The sequence below is a fragment of the Mrakia frigida genome (assembly GCF_051309035.1).
Source record: "Mrakia frigida strain ATCC 22029 unplaced genomic scaffold BDY24scaffold_36, whole genome shotgun sequence".
Taxonomy (NCBI): Eukaryota; Fungi; Basidiomycota; class Tremellomycetes; order Cystofilobasidiales; family Mrakiaceae; genus Mrakia; species Mrakia frigida.
In genome coordinates this window covers 123,573-146,242 of record NW_027481245.1, presented here as the reverse complement: position 1 = coordinate 146,242, position 22,670 = coordinate 123,573, and the positions used below count along the sequence as shown (strand labels likewise).

At 54.0% G+C, this 22,670-nt stretch overlaps 9 protein-coding genes across 9 annotated transcripts; 5 read left to right on the top strand and 4 right to left on the bottom strand.

The window, feature by feature from the left end:
- The first annotated feature begins 36 nt into the window (after positions 1-36).
- BDY24DRAFT_187651 (uncharacterized protein) lies at positions 37-857 on the top strand. Its single transcript, XM_076636375.1, has one exon. It carries the CDS (start codon positions 225-227, stop codon positions 723-725), a length of 501 nt encoding a protein of 166 aa, XP_076493297.1. The 5' UTR covers positions 37-224; the 3' UTR covers positions 726-857.
- Positions 858-1,557: 700 nt separating this feature from the next.
- Positions 1,558-3,669, bottom strand: BDY24DRAFT_400878 (YbhB/YbcL family Raf kinase inhibitor-like protein). Its single transcript, XM_076642014.1, has 9 exons — positions 3,435-3,669; positions 3,300-3,312; positions 2,979-3,214; positions 2,762-2,849; positions 2,635-2,674; positions 2,452-2,518; positions 2,294-2,371; positions 2,093-2,208; positions 1,558-1,996 (listed from the first exon to the last, which is right to left on the bottom strand). The coding sequence occupies exons 1-9, from the start codon at positions 3,525-3,527 to the stop codon at positions 1,807-1,809; spliced, it is 921 nt and encodes a 306-aa protein (XP_076493296.1). The 5' UTR covers positions 3,528-3,669; the 3' UTR covers positions 1,558-1,806.
- Positions 3,670-3,905: 236 nt separating this feature from the next.
- BDY24DRAFT_400877 (uncharacterized protein) lies at positions 3,906-5,298 on the bottom strand. The gene has a single exon (XM_076642013.1). It carries the CDS (start codon positions 5,154-5,156, stop codon positions 4,311-4,313), a length of 846 nt encoding a protein of 281 aa, XP_076493295.1. The 5' UTR covers positions 5,157-5,298; the 3' UTR covers positions 3,906-4,310.
- Positions 5,299-6,002: 704 nt separating this feature from the next.
- On the top strand, positions 6,003-6,604 carry BDY24DRAFT_400874 (uncharacterized protein). Its single transcript, XM_076642012.1, has one exon. It carries the CDS (start codon positions 6,034-6,036, stop codon positions 6,553-6,555), a length of 522 nt encoding a protein of 173 aa, XP_076493294.1. The 5' UTR covers positions 6,003-6,033; the 3' UTR covers positions 6,556-6,604.
- Positions 6,605-6,639: 35 nt separating this feature from the next.
- Positions 6,640-7,460, top strand: BDY24DRAFT_187605 (uncharacterized protein). The gene has a single exon (XM_076636373.1). It carries the CDS (start codon positions 6,807-6,809, stop codon positions 7,341-7,343), a length of 537 nt encoding a protein of 178 aa, XP_076493293.1. The 5' UTR covers positions 6,640-6,806; the 3' UTR covers positions 7,344-7,460.
- Positions 7,461-7,552: 92 nt separating this feature from the next.
- Positions 7,553-8,406, top strand: BDY24DRAFT_344410 (uncharacterized protein; the record flags this gene model as incomplete). Its single annotated transcript, XM_076637551.1, has 3 exons — positions 7,553-7,725; positions 7,805-8,022; positions 8,156-8,406. Coding segments are annotated over 3 exons (642 nt in total), but the record flags the coding sequence as incomplete, so codon positions are not given.
- Positions 8,407-8,552: 146 nt separating this feature from the next.
- On the top strand, positions 8,553-10,177 carry BDY24DRAFT_187623 (uncharacterized protein). The gene is made up of 3 exons (XM_076636374.1): positions 8,553-8,863; positions 8,990-9,241; positions 9,376-10,177. The coding sequence occupies exons 1-3, from the start codon at positions 8,699-8,701 to the stop codon at positions 9,961-9,963; spliced, it is 1,005 nt and encodes a 334-aa protein (XP_076493291.1). The 5' UTR covers positions 8,553-8,698; the 3' UTR covers positions 9,964-10,177.
- Positions 10,178-11,551: 1,374 nt separating this feature from the next.
- BDY24DRAFT_187567 (uncharacterized protein) lies at positions 11,552-19,819 on the bottom strand. The gene is made up of 42 exons (XM_076636372.1): positions 18,748-19,819; positions 18,631-18,678; positions 18,502-18,553; positions 18,421-18,431; positions 18,269-18,347; positions 18,052-18,170; positions 17,916-17,976; positions 17,675-17,845; positions 17,259-17,552; positions 17,100-17,188; positions 16,943-17,029; positions 16,819-16,871; positions 16,419-16,720; positions 16,324-16,346; positions 16,147-16,251; positions 15,973-16,072; positions 15,548-15,892; positions 15,354-15,470; positions 15,255-15,269; positions 15,128-15,197; positions 15,030-15,063; positions 14,939-14,966; positions 14,842-14,877; positions 14,746-14,766; positions 14,636-14,681; positions 14,466-14,572; positions 14,323-14,385; positions 14,021-14,204; positions 13,885-13,953; positions 13,696-13,809; positions 13,561-13,630; positions 13,304-13,490; positions 13,196-13,233; positions 12,931-13,132; positions 12,847-12,867; positions 12,641-12,753; positions 12,541-12,555; positions 12,446-12,452; positions 12,295-12,372; positions 12,157-12,212; positions 12,047-12,070; positions 11,552-11,937 (listed from the first exon to the last, which is right to left on the bottom strand). Exons 1-42 carry the CDS (start codon positions 19,735-19,737, stop codon positions 11,887-11,889), a joined length of 4,695 nt encoding a protein of 1,564 aa, XP_076493290.1. The 5' UTR covers positions 19,738-19,819; the 3' UTR covers positions 11,552-11,886.
- A 156-nt stretch (positions 19,820-19,975) lies between these two features.
- On the bottom strand, positions 19,976-22,575 carry BDY24DRAFT_418243 (arsenic resistance protein; the record flags this gene model as incomplete). Its single annotated transcript, XM_076643826.1, has 12 exons — positions 19,976-19,993; positions 20,323-20,506; positions 20,615-20,777; positions 20,895-21,102; positions 21,176-21,349; positions 21,447-21,545; positions 21,619-21,713; positions 21,792-21,839; positions 21,943-22,010; positions 22,091-22,166; positions 22,255-22,350; positions 22,455-22,575. The coding sequence occupies 12 exons, from the start codon at positions 22,573-22,575 to the stop codon at positions 19,976-19,978; spliced, it is 1,350 nt and encodes a 449-aa protein (XP_076493289.1).
- Between the last annotated feature and the right edge of the window lie 95 nt (positions 22,576-22,670).

Below are 22,670 nucleotides of genomic sequence, written 5' to 3'. Positions count from 1 at the left end.
CGAACGTCTCATTTTTCCAGCCGCCAAATCTGCACGAGTCTCGTTCATGAGCGAGATTCAAAACTTTTCTACCTCAGCACTTTTAACCAGCGAAAAAAAACTTCTTCGTGCTGGAGAGGGAAGCTGTGCCGTCTTCTCTCCGGCACGACCTGTTTTAAACAGGTCGATCTCCCCTTCCTTTCTTCCCTCCCAACTCCCTCCCTCCCTCTCATCAACATCCAACCATGTCCTCCCCACCCCTCTACACCTCCGTTCCCTCCACCGACCCCTCTGAAGTTCCAACTCAACCATCTGAACCCCCTCTACCTGCCTTCGACCACTCCGATATGGATGCAAAGCGCCCAAGAATCCCCCTCTATCCGCTCCTGATCCTCTTCCTTCACCTCCTGATCGCTCTTCGCCTCTTCCCCATCTCGGAAACCATCTACCTCCTCCTCTTCATCTTCTTCTCCGTCACGCTCTCCCTCCTCCACGATCAACTCGTCTTTCTCTTTGCTCGACCGGCTACAACACTCGATTTCTGGAGGGAACGATGGAAGGCCGTCAACACTCAGCTGGCTGGAGTCTTCATCGCAGGGGGTTTCTTGGCCGTTCCCAAGGATGGGGACTGGTCGGATGCGAGAACCGCGTTCACCATACTGGGTGGCTTCTTGGTCGTTATAGCAGCGGTGATTCTAAACGCAGGTGAGTTGAAGACTCGTCGGGTCTCGCGTGAGCGCCGTTGAAGGGGACGAGGCTGATTGTTCGCTTCTCCCTTCAACAGCTCACAATCAACTGTGTAAAGAAGAGATTGTGAAACGGGACTCCCAGGTTGCAGTAGAACTCCCAGTCATCGCGGATCTGGCAGAGGAGGGAGTGGAGAACGAGGTCTTGTTTGACGGAGACGCGCGAGCGTCGGAGGATCTGGAAGCTCAGCTGGGAAGCTCGAAATAGAAGTGAGCTTTTCTCTTGCTGTTTCAGATTCCGGGGTAACAGAGGCTGATCTTGCGATGGTTCTTGTAGCAGAACGGTCGGAGGAGCGTCGCGACGAAGGGGCTAGGCTCGACTCGACCTTTCTTCTCCATAATTTACTCCCTCTGGCTCAGTTGTGGTTGTATTTACATATACAATCTTCGCTTGACACCCTCCAAGCTCCATCTCCGCTCAAGTTTTTGTTCAGGATAACGTACCTCGCCGTTGTGACACTTGGAAAATTGACGAGCTTTCCTTCTCTGATCCAGAGCCTCCTGGGGGCTCCCGATCAACGGCTATAAGACCGAAGAGATCAACCAGAGAAGAAACAGTTGAACCAGGCTGAGCGTTGGGCATTGTGATAAACGGAGGAGGAGTACTGAAGGAGAGGGAGGAGACGACCGTCGAAAGTGAAGACGAGTTGAGGAGCTTTGTTTTCGCTTCTTCTTCTCAAACGCCCAGCATCGATTCAGGTCGACTTCTTTCTCGACGGTCAACCACCCTAGTCCATTCGAGCTCAGAGCCGACCTTCGAGCTTGTAAGGCCGACGCCGTTCTCCTCTTTCTTTCTTCTCTTCAGACGCGTCGCTCGTGTTCTCTTTTCCTTGACCAGGACGCTCGAAGGATAGCGAACAACTGCAATGAAAAGGGAGTGGTTTGATGCTAGGTGAAGCGTGTGTTCAAAGAAGAGTAACAAGAAGATGCGAAAGTAGAACGAAGAAGTGAAGGTGGGCAAGAGGAAACAAAGAAGACGGCCGATAAACTAATGCAAAGGAAGTCCGATTGTCCAGTTCTACCGTTTCTACAGAGAAAGTCCGTACAGCAGTCCATCTACTCCAGTTTAAGAGGTCGGGTTTTACCAAGCGGCGAGTCCGACGACGGCGAGAACACCAGCGACGGCGAACGACGACGAGAGGGAGAGGGTGGACGAAGCGGAGGAGGTCCCAGCGGCGGTGGAAGCAGCAGCGGCGGCTGAAGAAGAAGCTCCCGAGGCCCTGGCGGAGGCGGAAGCAGCGACGGATCCGGTGGCGGAAGCGGCGGAGGATCTGTGGGAAGGAGAAGGAGGAGGAAGGGAAGTGAGCTTGAGGTCGTCGAGACGCGACGACGAGAAAAGAGAAGAGAGAGAGGGTAAGAAAACTCACCCAGCAGCGGCGGAAGACTCTCCAGCAGCGGTGGACTGAGCGAAAGCGGGGAGGGTGGAGGAGTCGACGGCGGAGGTAGCGACGACAGAGACAGTGGAAGTTCCCTGCTCGACGGTCTGGGAGACGAGGGAGGAGAAGAGGAGGTCAGCTATTCAGGCTCTTTGAGTCGCAGCACGCCGAAGTAGGAGATGCTGAACGTACGAAGTAGAATCCAGCAACGGGAGCCTCAAGTCCAGAGTCAGTAACGTAGGCGGCGAAGTCCATGGTCGAGATGGCGACCTGTCGAGGAGGAAGCAAGGTCAGCGAGCGATTCCCTTTCCTCGAAGCTGACTCTCTCGAGAGATCTGAAGAAAACTCACTCCAGGAGTGCTCAAGTCAGAAGGAGCAGTGAAGGTGGAAGGCTGGGGAAGGAGCAAGATGGTGTATCTGAGGTTCGAGAAAGGAAGAACCAGAGGAGAGGAAAGGTGAGCTCTCGCGTTTTTCCTTGTTTGGTTCTCCTTCCACCTTCTCCTCCCTTTGAAGTTGGAGGCGATGGAACTCACCGGTGGGGTCCGGAACCCTCAGCAGGGAAAGGTCCTCCGTCTATCAGAAGAACGTGTGTGCAGATTCAAGTCAGCTTCGACGAAGGGATCGTCTCGAAAGGAGAAGGGAGGAGGGACGTGAACGAACAAGTGGTGATGGCGTCAGTGGAGAAGTTGAGTCCGTAAGGAGCCTCGGTTCCAGTGAGGTAGACGTTGTTGGCGAGCCAGTGTCGAGTCTAGTAGGGAGAAGAAGAAACAAAGGTGAGCCAGGGAAACGGAAAAGAAACGAGCGACCGACGTCCTCCTCTCTCGCTCTCGTTCCTCCTCCCTTTCCTTCTGCGTCCAAAGAACGTCCGAGAACTCACCTGTCCTCCCGACTGATCGCTTCCAACGGTAGCAGGGTCAACCATAGCGACGGTGAAGACGGCTCCCTCAGTGAAGGCGGTAGCGTTGGAGGAGGGAGTAACGAGAACGGTGGGCTGGTTGGTGACCTCTGTGATGGTCAAGGGCTGTCCGATAGCAGCGACGGTGGAGTCGAAGGTGACCTCGAGGGTAGCGGAAGGGTTGAACTCGGCCAGGAGATCAGGGACGAGCTGGGATTCTGGAAAAGAGAGGAGAGGGGAGGAGTGATGAGCGAAGAACGAGGAGGAAGGGAGAAAGAAGGAAGGGAAGGACGAGGAACTCACGGATGAAGTTGGCCTGGGAGGAGTAGAGAAAGAGAGGAAACGAAGTCAGCATACATGCCCACGTGCGAGTAGAGGCCACACACGCGAGAAACGTGAAGGGGAAAAGGAGACTAGAAGGAGTTTTTTGGAGCTCACCTGCTCGACCTCGATGTCCAGAGCAGACGCGGTGGTCTGAGCGGAAACGACAGAAGCCAGGAGAACAGAGAGGGCAGCGGAGATGGCAAGCATGATTTTCAAGGCGGAAAGGGTGTAGGTGGGTGGGGAGTAAGGGGTAGAAAAGAAGAAGGGGAGGAGAGGGAAGAGAAGGAAGGAGTTGGAGGGGAAGGAGAGGAGGAAGTCAACAACCCTCGAAAAAGAGCGATCGGCCCTTTCGAGGAAAGGAAAAGTCGCGTCAGGAGGAGGGGTTACGGGGTCAAAGGACGTGCAAAAAATTCATCTCGAGAGGGTCTCGAGTGAGCTTGAGGAGTTCCTCCGTGTGATCTCAAGATCTTCGCTCCTTGACGAAGAAGGAAGCAAAACGAGAGAAACCACACACGACGACGTCCTCCTCATCTAGTGCCGTCGCGTTTCCTCACCCGTCCTTCTGTTTTTTCGCTCGCAGAGCAGATCTTGAGGAGAGAATAGAAGGGCTCGAGTACTCTATCAGAAAGGATAGACTAGAGCGACCAAAGAACTGCTAGATAAAGAAGGTGAAAGGAGGTTGGAAGAGAGTGTTGAAGACGCGAGAGGTCGAGCAAGAAAGAAGAAAAAGCGTGATAATGAAAAGAAGGAGAGGTACAAAAATAACGCAGAACCAACGACCAGAAGATCGTCAGAACATCGCCTAAAGAAAGAGCTAAAAACCGGGATCTCGAGCGATCAAAAAAAGCAAAAAAAAACACGACGCGTCTCGGCCCTCCCCTCACCCTCCTCTCCTCACTCCACCATCTTCCTGAACGCAGCCTCGGTTGTCGTCGTGGGAGGAGCCAGCTTGAGCACCTCCGGGTCCGTTGCGGTGTTGATAGTGGAGCATCAACCGTCCCAGAGACTGACGAAGATGGCGAGGAACGACGGGATGAGTTTGGGCGCGATGAACCCGTTGCTGGCCATTTCGTTGATCCACGCGGTGTACCGAAAGGTGATCTTCTCCTCCGGGATCTTGACGCCAGCGACTCGCTCGACGAGGGAGACGACGTCGGCTCCAGAGTAGTCTTCGGGTCCCGAGAGGATGTACCTCTTGTTGTTGTGTTGCGACGCGTCCGAGAGAGCGAGGAGGGTTCCAGCGACGACGCCGACGTCGTAGGGATCGATGATTCCGACTTTAGCGTCCTTGTCGAAGGTGATGTTGAGCTGACCGAGCTCTCCGGTGCTTCGGTAGGTCTTGACCCAGGCTGCTTCCGAGGCGAGGAGACTGACGGAGAAGACGTTGGGTCGGAGGGACGTCCATCGAAGAGGTTTGAACTCGGGTTGAGAGAGGAGGTTCTCGATGGCCCAGTGGGTTCGACCGTAGTAGACGCGACTGGTTGGTCCCATGGTGGAGTCGTTGGTGGAGATTCGAACGACGTAGTTGACTCCTGCCTCGAGAAGAGCGAGATGAAGACCTGACTCCTCCGTGTACTGAGAGGGAGCGTTGTGAGAAGCGACGAAGGCCTTCTTGACGTTGTTGTCCTTGAGCCAGGCTGAGTCGATCTCGGTCCAGTCCTTCTCGACGATCCTGACGTTGGGGAGAGCGGCGAGCTGCTTGGAAACGTCCGAAGTAGCGGATCGAGTGAGGGCGAGGACGTTGAAAGCTTGAGCGTCGAGGAGCTTGGAGAGGGTCGAAGTGACGCTCCGACCAGTGTTGCCCGTGGCGCCGATGACGAGGATAGTGGGAGACATGGTTGATGGGGATGAGGAGGTGGAAGGAAGGAGGAGGTTGGAGAGTTGTGGTTTGGGAGAGCAGAGATCAAAAACGAACGCAGGAGAAGAGAGGCTGGGTTTTCAAGATCCTTGGTCAGCATCTTTTCCCTCCGATTCGGTTACTTTTCGGTTACAGTTCGAATGCATTCTGAATTCACAGGGCAAAGATTTGGGGAAGAAGATGACGAGTTGTTTCGATGTGATCAGGAAGGATGCGGTGAACTCGAGAAGGTTTGATGCTAGCCTCACGTACGCGTCTGCTAGTCTATGTAGGTCGGCAGATTCTCGTTCTGGCGTTTGAATACCGAAAGTTCTGATCCCAGCTCTCTCTGCTCTGATCCGAGAAAAAGAGAAGTTCCCGGCCGGCTGTCGAGTGGGGAAGAAGGAAGGACATTCAGGTCAGAGAGCGACGCCAGAAGGAAGAGGGGAGAGAGAGAGAGAGGGAACGAACGAGCTCGCTGATGGAAGATTTGTTCTTCTCGACATGTTTGTAACGAGCTGGATCGTCTTCTCGGACTCCCAAACAGTCTGGCGAGATCGGAAACGGTTCGAGGAGCCATACGAGAGAAGGGAATGAAGGAGAGAGAGAGTGAGGAGATGGCCGAGAGTGTGAGCTTCGAAGTTGAGCTCACGAGAAGAAGGGTTGGGTTGGAGTCGAAAATCGCTGCGAAAAAAGTGACGGAGGCCCTCATTCGCCTATGCTCTATTCAGCTCAGCACACGATCTTGGAATTTAAACAACAAAAACCCTCCAAAAAACAACCGGGAACCGACTTCTCCTCCCGAGCTTTCTCCATCTCCTCCCAAACCACCACCCACCCATCCACCCCCCTCCCCCTCCTCCCCCTCCTCCTCCTATGGACCTCGACTTTACCTCCCTCCTGACCTCCCTTCACACCTACCTCTCCTCCCTCCGCTCCTTCCTCCTCGCCCACTTCGGTCCTTCCTCCCCTCCCTTCCTCACCCAACTCGAATCCCTCCCTTCCACCCTCCTCCGATCCTTCCAATCCTTCCTCACCGGAGATCCAACAACCTTTTTCTTGTATATCACGCTGCCGATTTTGATGTTTAGTGCGTTTAGATCGAGGGGGAAGGAGTTGGACAGGTTGGAGGGGGTCGAGAGGAAGAAGGTCAGCTCAGAGTCCTTTCAGATGCCATCCATTTTTCTCTCAAGCCGAAAACTGACCTTTAGTATATATCCATTCTTCTCTTCTTCGTCGCTCGGTCAGATGGAAGCTGAACTCGCCGACGCTGAAACCTTGGCTGCTATCAAACGAGCGGCGGACGCTCAGGTGGAGGAAGATCGACCGTTCGTCTCGACCAAGGGGAAGGAAGGGAAAGGAGCTGGGAGGGGGAACGCTCCTGTGAAGAGGAACTAGCAACAACAAGCACTAGCGTACACCTAAGAATCTCATGAAACTAAAAAAACTCTCGCAGAAGAAGTTTCTCTTTTTTTTTTAGAACCTCTTCTTTGGTCGTCGTCAACCCTGTTCTGTTCCTTCCCCCTTCGCGACCGAGTCCAGGATTTCGAGCTCTCTCTCTCCTTCCTCCCTTCTCCTCCCCCAACTCCCTCTCCTCCCTCCCAAACTTTCTCTTTCCCTCTTTCTTGCACGATTCCCCAGCGTCGACTATGGCTCGCTTCACCTCTATCGGAATCAAGAAACGAACGTACATGCCCTCGGACGGTCCTCCTCCTTCTCCTCCTCCAGCTCAAGCTCCTCCTCAAGCTCAACACCCTCCTTCCTCCGTCGCTTCCACTTCCAAGCCCACCCCTACTCCTACTCCCACTCCCTCCGCAGTTGCAGCTCCTACCACCGACGACTCTACCACGCCCTTAGCTCCTAAATCCCGTAAACCCCGACGAGGAACGCGAGGCAAGAAGGACAAGAGGGAGAAACCTCTTAAACCCGTCGTCGTCCCTTCTTCTTCCTCAACCACCACCACAGCCGAAGAACCCTCCTCCTCTTCCTCGATCACCGCCACCCCTAAGCCCTCGGGTAAAGTCGGCAAGCAGGATGGCGAACGAGGGGAGAACGGTCGGTTGACGATGGCTGGGTTGAAAGGTCCCAAGCCTGGAGAGACGGAGGAGGAGCATAGGCAGAGGATGGAGAAGAAGAAGAAGGAGCAAGGGGAGAGGAGGTTGAAGGGTGAGTTATTCGGAGTCTGATTTCGATGGGGGGAGGTGCGGTGGAACGAGAGGGAGAGAGGAAGGAGAAGGAGGAAGGAGAGAGGAGAGAAGCGTTGAGCTCGACGCTTCCTTCTCTTCCTTTCGTTCCTTCCTTCTCTTCTTAGAGGGCCCTTCAACTAAACCTAACCAACCCTTCGTTCAATTTATTCCTCGCTCTCTGCTCAGACTCCGACGCCAGAGTAGTCGCCTCGGAACAACGTCGGCTCGCTCGAATGTCGGAACGAGAACGAGAAACGACCTGCTTCGCCTGTCGTCAAAAAGGACACTCGGCTCGAGACTGTCCCAACGCTCTCGAGGGAGATCTGCTCGTTGATGGAGTGAGGACCATGACGGGGAAGGATACGGTGAACATTTGCTACAGGTGAGAGCCCCCCAGCTCCTTTTCTCGAACGTCCTTTTGGCTTTCCTGCTGACCTCCCTCCCTCTTCGCTCAATTCTAGATGCGGTTCCCCCACCCACTCCCTCACCCAATGCCGAACACCTCTCAACAAAGCCAACCCCATGCCGTTCGCTTCCTGCTTCGTCTGTCTCGGCAAAGGTCACCTCGCAGGGAAATGTCCCAAGAACGCTGCGAAGGGCGTCTACCCGGAGGGAGGGGAGTGCAAGATCTGTAGAGGGAAGGATCATCTGGCTAGGGATTGTAGTTTGAGAAGGGATGGTGAGTTTTTTTTTTTTTTTTTCGCTTGCCTTTTTTTTTGGAAGACTCGACGCGTCGTTTCGCTCCTCCCTTCCCTCCCTCCTCTCTCCCTTCTTCTCTTCAACCCTAACTCTCCCTCCCTCTCGCTTCACAGAACAAATCGCCACCACCCTCCTCCCTCACCCCAACCAATCCACCACCTCCACTGACTCCCAAGACCTCGAAGGACCCATCGGAGCGGACGAGGACGACTTCCACGTCCTCAAGAGGAAGCGATACGAGGTTGAGCTGGAGGAACAGGCTGAGGAGGAGGCGACCAGGAAGAGGAAGCTTCCTAGACCTGCGGCGGAGTTGAAGAAGCTTGCGGGAGGGGCGGGGGGGAAGAGGAAGGTGGTTGCTTTTTGAGGAACGGGACGAGGAGGGATCGATGAGTTTTGGTTTCTCTTTGGTTTCGTTTTCGGAACAGATAGTCTAGTTCTAGTCTGGACTTTCGAGAGGAGGCGCAAAATCTAGCTTCACGGCTGGTTCCAGAATCCAAAAACCGAGAAAAAGAAATCAAAGCAACCCGACGCGATCGAGCCCTCTCCTTTCACTTTCCCAGTCCCTCCCCAAACCACGACCTTTCCTCCCTCCCTCCCACCTTCCTTTCTTCTTTCCTTTTTAAAAAGCGACACCACCACCTCATCTTAAACGAACGATGATCCCTTACCCCATCGAGCGGTCAACTTCAACCTGGACGCCAACCAGTCCTCCGAAACCGAGGACGAGCTCTCGAGGAGGAGGAGGAGGCAGAGCAGGAGGAGGAAGAAGAGGACTGCCTTCCCCCTCGGCTCCTTCAGAGGATTTCGAGGAGTTTGTTTTCGTACGTTCCAGTATCTACTATCCCCTTTGTGCTCTCGTTCGAACGAGTTCCGAGTGTTTCAAGTCCAAGTCGAAAGCTCACGCCTTTTCAATCCCTCCCTCCCGTCCCGCTTTTTCTTCCTTCCAGATCTCCCCTCTCGCCAACCCACCCTCCTCCTCCTCCCCTTCTCTCCAACTCAAGCACCATCTCGCTCGTAAAATCTTCCCTCATCTTCTTCTCGGACCCGTTCGAGCTCAGGAGTTTGAGGAGCGGGCGTACCGGGCGAGGGAGGAGGACGCGAGGAGAGGGAGGGTTTTGAGATATGCGGAGGGAGTGGAGGAACGGGCGGAGGGGTGGAGGAAGGAGGAGAGGGAGGGGATCGATAGGGCTTTGGTGATGGTGAGTGGGAAGGGAGGGAGACGGGAAAGAAAGGAGGCTGGTCGAGTCGGGAAGGTTGAGCTCACCTTCTTTCTTTTCTTTCTTTCTTTTCTTTTCTTTCCTTCTTGCTTCCCTTTTTTTCTTTTTCCTTTCAGAACCCCACCCAACGAACCCCTTCAACCAAACCTCACGTCGACGAACAAGTCTCAGCTCGTAGATCCCGTTCCCCGAAACCTCGATCCCAACAACAACCAAAACTTAAACAACAACATCCCGACTTCAACCTCGTCCCTCCTCCTCCTGCTTCCCTCGTCCGTCCTTCGATCGGACCCGTTCAACCTTCCACTCGACCTCAGTCTTCCTACCATCCTCCTCAAACCCAAGCCACACCCCAATCAACTCACCATCATTTCCACATCGACTCCTCCTCCAAATGCTCGTCGTCGGACGAGCGTCCTTCTGCCCCTCGTTCAACGAGACATTCTGGAGACCTGAGGAACAGGGAGTACGTGGTAAGAAAGAGAAATTTGCTGACTCATCCTGTGGAGGCGATGAGGGAGGGGAGGGTCAGGAGGGGAGGTGATCAGGCGTTTGGGTCCGAGGAGGAGGAGGAGGAGGAGGAGGAGCCTAGTGCTGGGGTTAGGTCGTTCAGGAGGGAGGTCGAGCGGGAGAGGGTCAGTAAACAAGTTTCGGTCTTCGTTCTTGAGGGTTGCGTTTGGGGAGGAAGAAGGAGGAGTGGATGAAGAGAGAAGTTCCGAAAAACGGAAGCTGACTTTGGTTTCGTTTCGACGCGTCTTGGTCGTCTCGTTTGGGTTTCAGATCACTCCCTACGTCTATCAGCAAGCTGGAGCTCATCAATGCGAGGAGGAGGAGATCCCAATCACGACTCCTGCTCTGTCCACGACTTCGTCGAGGACTACGAGAACTCCTTCGTTCGACGACCGATCAGAGAGTTACGTCGGGGAGTTGTTGGGGAGGTTGAGGGAAGAGAAGGTGAGCTCGGGTCTTGCGCTTTGAGTGAGCTTCGAGGACTGACAGTGACAGTCTTTTTGCTCCGTTGACGTGGTAGGGAGAGGAACTGGGAGAGACTTGGTTCAGGTTCAGTCAGGACGGACACGTCGAGGTTGACGCTCAGGTGAGCTCGTTCCGACCTCCCTTCTCTATCTTCTTTCTCAAGCTGACCGTTGTTTCGATTCGATCTCACCCAGCCTAAGAGAGTTTACTCTCCCATCCTCATCGAGAGATCAGGAAGCAAGTCCTCGAGAAGCCCTGGTAGTCGAGAGACCGTCAGTCCTCTTCCGAACGAAGCGAAACGCGACGCGACGACGAACGTAGCTGACCCCTCTCCTCTTTGTTTCCCACCCCCCCCAAGATCTTTCGAGACGTCTCTCGAGCTCCTACTCTCATCGTTCGATCCTCCTCGAACTCCTCCGTCGCTCGCTCCGGATCTCGACCTTCCCTCCCTCGGAACGCTCGCAGTTTCCCTGCTTCTCCTCCTCCGAAGTGGGAACGACAGCTGGTGGTGAGCTTTGAATCTCTCTCCTAGTTTTCGAATTTGAATCGAGCTGACTCCTCTCGCCTTTTTTCCCTGGAGTCCCTCTCCCCTCCCACCTCCCTCTCCGATTCCCAACTCACCTACACCTACACCCACCTCGGCAAACCCATCAAACTCTCCACTCCCTCCCCTCTCTCTCAAACCGTCTCCGCCTCCGTCTCCGTCTCCCCAACTCGAACTCCAACCACCGCCCTCCTCGCCGACCTCAACCAATCCGCCTTCGACGACGACGACGACGAAGATTGGGAGCACGTCTGTTCCCCTTTCGAAGAAAAGAAGAGATTCGTTGGGATTGGGAAGTTGGGTGTTGAGTCTGGGGAGTGGGAGCGAAGAGGGACCAGGAGGCAGTGGGCGGATTGGAGGAAGAGAGGGGATTGGGTGGAGTGGGCGAAAAGGGAGAAGAAGGAGGGGAGGAGGAAGAGGTGGGGGAGGAGGGAGGAGGAGTTTGTTTTTGATTACTAAGGGGGAGGGGAGGGGGTGGGTGGTGGTAGGAGGGGAAAAGGTTCGCGTTCGACGCGTGTCGTTTTTGTTTTGTTTTCGTTTTTGTTTCGTTCCGTTCTCCGTTCGTCTTTCATTATCCCCATCACCCACCCTCCGCCATCATCACTCCTTCCTGTCTCATATTCGACACTGTTGCTCTGTACTTCTCTCTATACAATACAATGCCCTCGTCGTTCGCTGATCTGATCTTTTCATCGCGTCCAAGGGGACGAGAACGCAGAAGTCCCTCTTCTTTTGGCTGACGGGAGGTTCTGCGAGGAAAAGACGAATATTAACCAGCATGCGAGGATCTATGGTAGGTGCAACAGAATCGGATGAATGAGCAAGAGGAGGAGCGGCGAGATGGCGAGAGAAGTTGATGCGATGTACACCGAAAGGAAACGAACCAAGGAAGATAGACTACAGTAGAACGAGAAGAACATATTAACGCTGAGGGCAGAATAATATAAGGTGCAGATACCACAAGAAAGGGAGACTAGATATACAGGGGGGGAAGAACAAAAAGGAGGGAGGAGAAAAGGAGAGGAGAGGAGAGAGGAGGGACGCGACGCGACGGTCGACGAAGTTGACAAGTTTGCCCGCCTGCTGAGTCATCGAGCTCGAAGGTCGACTAGCCTCTGAGTTTCGAGAGTCTCGAGAAGATGTCGTTGATCTTGTAGGGCTGCAGGACAAGTCGAGAGGAAGGAAACAGGAGACGAGTCAGCGAGGAAAGGGAGACGGTGGGGTTTGCGTTTTTTGAAGACGAGTCGTCGTGTCTGACGATCTCATACCTTCAGAATCACGTCGTCAACTCCCTGTAGAGCAGAGAGAGTTGAAAAGAATACAGTCAGCTCGCGTCGCGAATCGAGAGAAAGAAGGATCGGCGCTCTGAAAGACTCACGGATTCCAACGCGTGTTCGACTTGAGCAGGTCTGGCGTTTCCGGTGAGAGCGTAGACTGAGTGAAAGAAGAGTTGGGTTTGCTCGTTAGTGAGAGACGATCGAAGGTTGGACGAGGAAGGGGACGAAGGTCTGCTCACTGGTTTGACGAACGGCCAGCTCTCCCTTCGCTTCCATCTCTCGGATCTTGCGACTAGCTGCGAGACCGTCCATGACGGCTGAAAGAGAGGAGAGTGGGTGATATCAGTACATGGCTCAGTAGCGTTAGAGGGGCAAGAAGAGGAGACGTACGCATTTCCTTGGAGAACGAAGCGAGAGGAGTCGAAGGTCAGTTTTTCCGGTAGCGATTGAGCTCTGAACTGCTCAAGAGATGAAGGACGACTCACGATATCCATCAGAATCTGTTCGAAAGGACAAAAGGGAAGAGGAAATCAGGACCGAGACGCAGAAGGATCAAAGTAGGACGCGAAAGGGAAGGCGACTCACGACGAGGTACCTCGCTCCCTTTTCTTCGGCAGTTCGAACCGAAGCAAGAGCCTCTCGACCATCTGAAGCAACGTCAGGAAGAAAGCCAGCTTTCGCCAACTGGCGTTTCAGAACTGAGGCCGTCGGGGAAGAGGGAAAGTGGAGAAGGTCAGCGACGCGCTGAGATCGAGTCGAACGATCAGATCAGGGAGCGACGGTCGACTTACCCTTTTGGTTGATGAGGTTGTCTGAAAAAGGAGAGCCCGAGTCAATGGACGAGTAAGTAAACGGACGTGGAGATACAGACTCACCTTCGACGATGAGAACCTTCTTCGAAGCGTTTCCTTCTTCCGATTTCGTCTCCTCGACGAGGACCAGATTCTCCTGGGACGAGTACTTCGCGTTGGTGACGAGTGAAGCTCTGACGTAGAAGCGGAAGGTAGATCCTTCTCCAGACTGGGAGACGACCTCAATCTTGCCGTCCATGAGTTGAGAGATCTGACGGCAGACGTACTGAAGGGAGAGGAAGACGATCAGTCGAGAGATTCCCCTCCGAAAAAGCAAGAGTACACGAACCAAACCGAGTCCATGTCCACCGAAGACCGAGTGCGTTTCTGCGTAATAGAGGATACCGGCGTGTCAGCTGGAGGGTCGGGGGTTGAAAAGGAAAGGAAAAGAGCTCGCCTGCTGAAGCCTGCTGAAAGCGTTGGAACAGCCGAGAGAGCTCCCCAGGCGTAAGACCTGGGCCGGAGTCGGAGATCGAAGCGTAAATGTAGACGTATTCTTCCTCTCCGGACGGCGATGATGTGAAAGGTCGAGCGTCGAGCGGCGGAGGAAGGCAAGAGTCGTCGAGAGGGAGCTCACGCCGGATCTGCGGCGGAGGGAAAGGTTGAATCAGCATCGGGAGGGAAGGAGAGGGAGGAACGGAGAAGTTTACTGACGTCGATAGACATGTGAATGTTTCGTACGGGAGCCGTCGTCGTAAACTTGATGGCGTTCGAGAGTAAGTTGCTTGAGGAGAAAAGAGAGCAGAAGGTCAGGATCGAGCCTTTTTTGTTCTTGAAATTGAGACTCACATGAGAATCTGACCGAGTCGTACTGAATCCACCTTGAGATGAGACATGCCAGCTCGATAAAACTCCAAGAGCGACTGTCCGAACGTGAGACCGAGAGCGATATCTTTGATTTTACTGAAGACGCGGTTCGGAACGGGTCAGCGAGGGTTTCCCTCTTCGTCGACGAAAAAATGACAAGCTGGTGCTTACCATTCCGAGGCGAAGACGTTGATAATCCTCTTCGCTTCGACCACGATGTTCATCTCGACGGGGAAGATTCTGTGGCGAGCGGGAGGGACAAGTCAGAAAAAGAAAAGACGCGACGAAGCGAACGCAACGAACTTACTCGAGCGTGTGAAGCTGGATCCGAGCCAGAGAGAGAATGTCGTTGGCGATCCGCTCCTGAGACTGCCCCATCGCGATGATGGCATCCAACGACTCCAAATCCTCGACGAGCTCCTGGATGATCGATAAGGATGGGAAGAAGCCAGATCCGCTCTCGAACGCTTCGACGAGGAGAGCATGCAGGACTGCAAAAGCAAAAGCAGAGGAGGGTAAGATGAATATTCAGCTCTCTTCGTGGAAGAGACGATAGCTGATGATTGCGAGATGTCCTCGAATCCGCTGAAAAGAAAGGCTGGAACGAACCGGTAAGGTTGTCTTTGCACAGTCCACCGTTTTGGAGGATAGCGGAGACGGGGTTTCGAATCTCTGGAAAGGGGAAAGTCGAGATCCACGATTCGTCAGAAGAAGCGTGGAGACGTCGAGGAGAAAGAGATGGAGGGACGAACCGTGAGACGTGACATCGACGAGCAGCTCCTGCCGTCTTCGTTGTTCCTCGGCCTCCTTTCGTCTCTCCTCAGCTTCCTCAGCTCGCATCTTGATCTCCAGAGTTCGTCTAAGAAGAGAAAAGGGATGTGAGCTGAGTGAGTGAGGCGGGGAAAGCCAGACGTCGACGCACTCGGTAAACCTCTTCTCCAGATCGATCCGACGCTTCCCCATTTGCACTGTAAAGTAACAGGAGGACGTGTCAACTCTCGAGATAAACGTGACAGTCAGCGATTAACTTACTCTGAAGATGACAGCGAGCAACTGAAAAGGCGAGGGAAGAGTGAACGTCAGCTGGCGCGACCCTGGAGCAGTCTGAGCCGACGCGACACGACGAACCGAGTTCTCGTGAGCTGAATGGCTTCGAAAGGTAATCTGTAGTGTTCAAAGGAGTAATCAGAGATAGCCCTTAAGGTTAAGAAATCAACAGACGGACCCTCAGCTCCTAGCAGAAGACCGTTGACCTGAGAGAAGGAAGGCGAAAGGGTCGGTCAGTCGAAACGAAACTCGAAAGGAAGGAGACTGACCTTGTCCTCCTCTCCAGCTCGAGCAGTGATGAGACTAAAAAAAAAGAAGATGGGAGAGTTAGGAGGGAAGAGATACGAGAAGGAAGAAAAGAGTTCACAGGAGAGGGATGAGCGAAACCTCTGATTTCGTCGCTCGAAGAGAAGAAAGGAGTGCAGCACCGTCCAAGACTACAAAATGGAGTTAGTCTTCGCTTCAACAGCGGTAGAAGCTTGAGTGTGACCCACTGGGCATCATCATGTCTGAATGAGATGAACGAGAGAGGGAGAGGAGGAGGTATGAGCATGGGTTGAGCCTGACGTTTGTCGAAATCGACTTGACTTCACCTGAAACAATTAGATTCGGTCGATGCTCGCAAGCCATCTCAAATCCAACCTGACCGTTCTCCGCAAGTATGACTGTGCAGTACGGAGAGAGGATGCTGCTGAGGTAGCGTCTCATGTCTGAACGGGAAGGAGGAGGGACGAAGGAGGTCAGCGCGTCGAAAGATGCCTGATGAACAAACCGCGAAGCCACTAACCCAAGTTGTCGTCGACGACAAGAATGGTGTCATCTCGAGACCAGAAAAGAACTCCAGGATCGATTCGAGCGGAGGCGTTGGGAGAAGAATGTTGAAGCTGATCCTTCGTTCCAGACCAAGAGGAGACCTCTTCTAGAATCCCTTCGGAGTACGACCTGTTCGGGGTAGATGCGGGATTCCCATCCGACGAAGGCTTGATCCTACTCGGGGGGAGATGCGACGAGCCGAGAGGGATCCGAACGACGAAAGTGGAGCCGTGAGACGCATCGACGCTCTCCTCTGCGGTGGTTGAGTCGATCGAGAGCGTTCCTCCGTGAAGCTTGATGAGGTCCGATGTGAGAGAAACTGGTCGGAGCAAAATCAGCAGGTTTAGCCCTATCTCCGTCTCTCCGCTGCAACCTTCCGGACGAATCTTCCGAACTCACGTCCGATTCCTGTTCCTTCGTGCGAACGACCGACGCTCTCGACTCGGTGGAACCTCTCGACCACCTTGAAAATATCGTCCCGAGGAATTCCAACTCCAGTCTGTTCGAAAATCAGGCGAGAGGATGAGTGACCGGACTTTACGTGAGCTTTCGACGACGACGCGTCGAACCCACATCCTGAACTCCGAATTCAACTTCCGACTCCCGGTACTTGAGGAAGACTCGTATCGAACCTTTGAGGCAGTACTTGAATGCGTTTCCGATGATGTTGAAGACGATCTGAAGGGAGAGAACCCGAACGTGTGAGCGGGAGAATTAGAAACCTGGACGGGGGAGCGAGGGAAGACTGACAGTCTCCCAGAGCGAAGGATCGACTGCAGAGGCATAAAACCAAACCCGAAGTCAGTTCGGAAAGTGGACCTAGAGAAACAGCGGCTAGAGCGTACCGTAGACCATTCGAGAATCTGCCACGTCGCAGTCGACCGTGTACACGATCCTTGCCTTCTCAACGGCGGACCTGAAGAGTGAGGCGAGGTCGGCTGTCAAGGCTCCGAGCTGATGAGGTGAGAAGGATCCTTCTATTCGACCCGCTTCCGCACGACTCGAATCCATCAGACTGTTGACGAGCGTGGCCAGTCGATTGACGTTCCTGGAGACGAGCTGGAGCATTTGCTTGGGTTGCTCTCGAGTCTCCTCACTGAGCAGGTCCAGAACGGGTCCTTGGATAAGGGTGAGAGGAGTTCGAAGCCTGTCGAAGAAGAGGAAGGGACGAGTCAGCGAAGCTCAAGCAAAAAGGAGACTGGCGATGAAAGGCGAGTCGAGGAAAAAGCCTGAAGGCCAACCCACTCATGACTGATGTTCGAAAAGAAGGCGGTCTTGGCTCGATCGAGTTTAGCGAGCTGAGAGAGGGAAACAGGAAGAGAAAGAGGTCAACGAGGAACGAAGGCAGAAACTCGACCACGTCCCGCACCTCTTCCGCTCGTTGAAGCTGAGATTCTAAGCTGATGACCGACGAGAGTCCACTGGCGAGCTGAAGACGAAGCAGTCGAAGCCATTTCTGTGCGATGGAAAGAAAGGAGGATGGTAAGTACCCGAGAACGGGAAGAGAGCGTACGAAAAGAACGCACGTTGTAATTCTCGTCGAACGGTCGACGCGAGTTCAGACCAACGATGAGGATGGCCTGCTTGCCTGAAGCAGAATCGTCGTGACCAAAGACTGCATAGAAAGGAGGGATGGGATTAAAGGAGGGAAGGAGAAGGGAAGAGCAGTCTCCAAACGAACTCACGTGGAATCACAAGAGCTGATTCCGTCTCTCCCCAACTTCGAGTCTCGAATCCCTCAACCAAACTGCTGCAATCTGAGACGAAGACTGGATCTCGAGACGACATAGCCTCCGAGATCGGCCAGGGACAACTCGACGTTCCATCCTTGAAGGTTCCAGAGGCGAGGTCGACGGTGAGAGTGAGGGATGAAGGAGCTGAAGGATGGTGCGAGGGAACTCCAACTGAGCCGACGAGGGATAGGTTGATGTCCGACAGCGAGGGAGGGTTTTTCGACGAGGGGTTTGAGGGACGACGAGCTGTTGATGCGAAAGAACGAAAGAAGGGAGAGAGGGGCGGGAAGACGAAGGGAAGGAGTCAGGACAAGGTCGACGCGAACGAGTGTGATGCTTTGGAGTCCAGGAGGGATAGTGCGACGCACTCTGAGAGGTATCATCGAAGCTGTAGAGAAGAGTGAACGGTACGTCGTGGGGGCTGTGGGAAAGCGAGGTCGTGACGGCCTGAGAGAAGGTCTGCTGGGACGTCGCTCGTAAACACGACGACGCCAGCTCTCGAAGCACGTTCAATCTTCGCTCCGCCAGAACCTTGGAAGCTGAAAGAGAAAATGAGAGGTCAGTCGAAGGGCTGATGAGAGCGACATGACCTTTAGAACGTCGACCCACTCGTCTCGAAGCAATGATTGAGCAAACCGCCGTTTGATCCGTCCTCGACGCGGACAGGTATCTAGAGTTTGGAGTCGAGGAGAGGAGACAAGCTTCAGTTTCCACCAGAACCACAAAAGGAAAGGAACGAACTCACGAAGCTCCAAGAAAAGTATCGTTCTTCCTCCTTAAGATCGTCTCGTCGAAGGAAGAAAAGGTTGTCGTCCCTCGAGACGACCTCGCCACTGATCACTTGACGTGCCAAAGGCTCGATCTCTAACATGCAAAGATAGACAGCTTGATGTCAGGCTCCAAAGAAGAGGAACGCGTCGAGCATGACGAAAAGAGGATGAAGAGGAAGCCGAGATACGAACCCGACCAAGCTTCCGACCAACCCACCCTCCCTGCGGCTCCAAAAAGTGCTGGGTGACGACCGTAGCTCATCTCGGCATACTGTGAACGAAAACGAAGGGGTCAGAAGGAGACCGCTTCGAAAAGAGGAGGACGCGTCGAAGGAGGGACTCACCGCGTCGTTGTCTGAAACAAAGGAAAGCAAGGAGATCGATCAGGCGAGGTTCAGATGTACGAGGGAGATGGAAAGACTCACAAATCATCGTGAAATCCTCTCCCCACCAGAGACAAGCTTGGTTAATTGAAGCCTAGGCAGGAGAAGGCGAAGAGAGAGAAGTCAGACGAGTCAAGATTAACGCGCCTCCTCTTCCGATCCTCAACGCACCTGAACGATAGCAACAGCTGTGACGAGACTCTGAGGCCAATTCTCTCTCTGTAGAATGCGAAAGATCGAGTCAGCGCTGTTCGGTCGACTGGGGGAAGGAGAAGAGGAGGCACTGACAGGTCCGAGCGACGTCTCTTCGAAACGGAAAGTCTCCATCAACTCTGTCGTCGATATCGAGCTCTTCTCCCTCTTCTTCTCCTCGAGCTCGACGACCTCCTCTATCGGCTTGATATCTGGACTCCGAAGCGGACTCGTCGTTGGCGTTCTGGCTAACAGATCCTTCCCTCCTCCGCCTTGATTTCCCTCCTCCGCGTTGATGGTTTTCGTCGGCCGTGAGTCGTCGTCTGGGTCGGGGAAGGCGAAGTTGGAAGATGAAGGTGCGACGTCTGAGCCCAGGGTTGGAGATCCTGACCAGGAAGGGGTTGGGTAACCTTCGACGACTTCGACGAGAGGGTTCTTGGAGGGAGGCGACTGGGAGGAGGAGGAGGGTGAGGGTGGAATGACGGAGGCGACCTCTGAGGGGCCTGGAACCGGGAAGAGCTGAAGTACGATGAGCTGAGAGGGAGGGTAGGAGGTGGGAGGTGGTTTGGTTGCTGGGTCGAGCGTTGGAGGAGGAGTGAGGAAGGTGAGGATGGGATGAAAGGCTCGTCCGAGGGAGTAGACGAGCTCGACGGGGAGTTTGTTGACGACCGTTCCTCCGACTCCCTTCCTGCCTTGAGACGACGACGACGACGTTTCCCTCGTAGCAGCAGATATACCTCTACCATCCCCTTCCTTCTGAGTCTGAGCTGCGACGGCCTCCTCCAGCAGCAAGCGGGCGACCAAGGATCGAAGGAGGGAGACCGAGCGCCCTTCGAGCTCGAGCTCGAGCTGCTCTTCTACCGTTCCTTTGGCCGACTTGGATGGCGAAGTGAGGTATCGAGCTGCTGAGTTCGACCACAATGGGGAAAGGAGGGCGGAGGAGGGAGAGGAGGTGATCCAGGACGAGGAGGGAGGAAGCACGAAGGTCGGGAGGGGACAAGAGGAAAGGAAGGAGGGAAGAGAGTTGAGCTCGAACTCGACGTTGAAATCCGAGATTCTCAGGTCGGGAGCCATAGGTTTGTGCATTCAAAGTCCTTAGACCGAAGTCTGAGACTCTAGGTGTCTCAGGGGAGGGACGAGCCAAAGAAGTTCAGTGGGTGTTGAGCTCTAGCAGAAGGAGAAAAGGAACGAGAGGGGAGTGAACCGCCGAGAAAAAGAGCCCCCGATTCCGCACGCTTTGATTTAGAGGTCCGTCGGCAGTTTTTCCGATTCATAAGAGGCGCCCACATGTTAATAGGACTTCAATGAATCGACTGTATGAAATTTAGATGTCGTCTTCATCCTGGAAGACCAGGAAATAGGGAAACAGGGTCCATGGGCTGAATCACAGAAACAGCTGGAGGGTTGCCCAAGAGCGGAGGAGTTCTAGAGGGAGAGGATTGAAGATGTAGAGATCAAGGGGAAGACGGAACATTCTAAGCCTAACGAGAGAGGAAGGTTCATGATTCGTTTCTGAGAGTCCGATGAGTTCGACCCAGAGCATAAGTCGCACGTCGCGTCGAGCCTCGTCGAGCGTCTCGCCTTTTCTTCAGTAATATCGCGAGTGCAAACGAGTCGAGAAAGCATGGATTACTACGTTAGACCAGCTGACACCTTCTCCTCTGAATTCACCTTCCTCTCCTCAGCGGTCCCGACCTCACCGCCCTCCGACTCCTCCAGCGTCTCCCTCGTCCTCCAATCGAGCCGTTTCTTCAGGTAGAGCGCTACCCAGGTCAAAGCGAGCAGCACGGGGACCTCAACTAGCGGTCCGATAGTAGCGGCGAGAGCTTGATCCGAATCGACCCCGTAAATGGCGCTGAAGGGGAAAAGGAAACAGGAGAAGAGCGACGGGTCAGAACGAGAGAGAACGCGAGAGCAAGAGCCCACAGGGACCCCAAATGAAAAAAGGGAGAGAGCTACTCACATGCAGACGGCGATAGCAAGCTCGAAGTTATTCGAACTCGCCGTGAAGCTCTGAACGACGGCCATCTCGTACGTTCCTCCCCACTTGTCTCCTCCCTTTCTCCTCCCGAACCACCAGACTCCGAAGAAGGTACCACTCCACATGACGCAGAAGTAGAGCACCACTGGATAGAGGGGAATGGAAGCAGCAAAGGGGGTAGATAAGGGCAGTGGGAAGGGGAGAAGGATTTCGGTCAGTTCGATCTCTTCGTGTTCCTCAACTGGACGCGTCCGAGACTCACTGGGAACGAAAACCCTGAACGTGGGACCCAAGTTGTCGAGAATCCTAGTAGCCTGCTCGGCGAAGATGATGATGATGATGTAGAGGAGACCGATGAGGGACCAAGGAGCGAACCAAGGGAGGAAGTGGGTTTGGAATCGAGCGGGACCGAGGAGACGACGGAAGACGACTCGAGTCACGAATCCTGCGACGAGGGGGATTCCGAGGTACTGAGAGACAAGAAGAAAAAGGTGAGTAAGCAGCGAGTGGATACCTAGTACAGAGACAGGAAATCAGACTCACGATAACGACGGCAAGAGCAGTGTTTCCGTAATCCAACCTCAGGCTCTCCTCTCCTCCGATAACGTTGACGAAGAGCAGCGACATGGGCGAGAAGAGGATAATCTGAAGAATTGAGTTGATGATGACGAGGATGGCACAGTAGTCTCCGTCTCCTCCAGCGAGGTGGTTCCAGATCTGTGGAGGAGGGGGGTGGGGGGGGAGAAGACGACGCGTCGAGAGGTCAGCCCATCTGCTTCGACTCTGGTTCGTTCGAAGGGAAGGAGCCACTCACCATGACCATAGCGATACACCTCGCAAGCCCGACCATGATGACTCCCGTTCGGTAGGTAGGAAGATCAGGAAGAGTAGCCCAGGCGATGGCGAGCATGACCTGAAACAAGAGGACCGACGAGAAGAGAGATCAGGTTCTCGTCTAGCTTCTACAGAAGAAAGAGGAAACTCACAAAAGGTCCAACGATCCAGTTGAGAACTAGAGAGATAGCGATCTGGTACCACATCTTCTTGGTCTGGAAGACTTGAGGGAGCTTCTCGTACTGAACTGATGGCGAACGAACGACAAAACGAAAGAGAGTCAGCTCTGATTAGAGAGCCCAGGATGAGGTCTAAGATTGCGCACCTTTGGTCAAAATAGGCCACATCATTACGAGGAGTCCAACCACGAGGGCTGGAGGGAGGGAAGTACCAAGGGAAGGAAGAAGTTCAGCTCGACGAGCTTGGAAGAGGTTTGGTTGAGCGCGAACGTGGTCGTGAAAGGCTTGAGGACTCACGAATCGAGACTCCTTTAAGAGTGGATCCGTTCAAAACAGAGCTGACGTTGGGAGCGAACTTTCCGATCCTGGTACGTAAAGAAGAAGGGAGGAGGGGAGGTCAGCTTTGTCGAGGCAAGGGTCGATCAGGAACGAAATTGAAGCTCACACTACCCCTAGGATCATCACTAGCAGAACGAAGACGGCAAGGAAACGATCGAGGAAACCCAGGCCCTTGAGCAGAGCTGTGAACCGAAGAGAAGGGCAAGAGGTCAGCGAAGTAGAGAGGAAGCAGAGCAAGGACGAGAAGAGACGAAGAAAGTCGAAGCTCACCTTTCGTCGTGGTTCCCTCCGCTGCTTCTTCTGGTGACTGTTCTACTGCCGTGACGTCTGACCGAATGGTGGTAGAGGAAGAGGGTTGATTGGGTGCTGAAAGAAATAACATTGTTGGGAAGAGTAGAGAAAGAGTGGGTGGTGAGCACGTTGAAAGGGGGAGGGAGAGGGCAAGGAAGGAAGGAGACGTTGAAGCTCACCTTTCGTTGTTGTCGATCCGCTCTCCTCCTCCTCCGCTGGGCGATGCAGAGATGTCGTTTCCGATCGGATGGTGGTAGAAGATGAGTGAAGCGGTGCTGAAGAGGGTTGGGTGGAAGGCATGACTTGAAAAGCGAGGTGGGGGTTGTGGTAGAAAGAAAGAGAGAGGGAGGAAGCCCAAAGTTGAGGTTGATTGAACGAGTGGGATTTCGATTTTG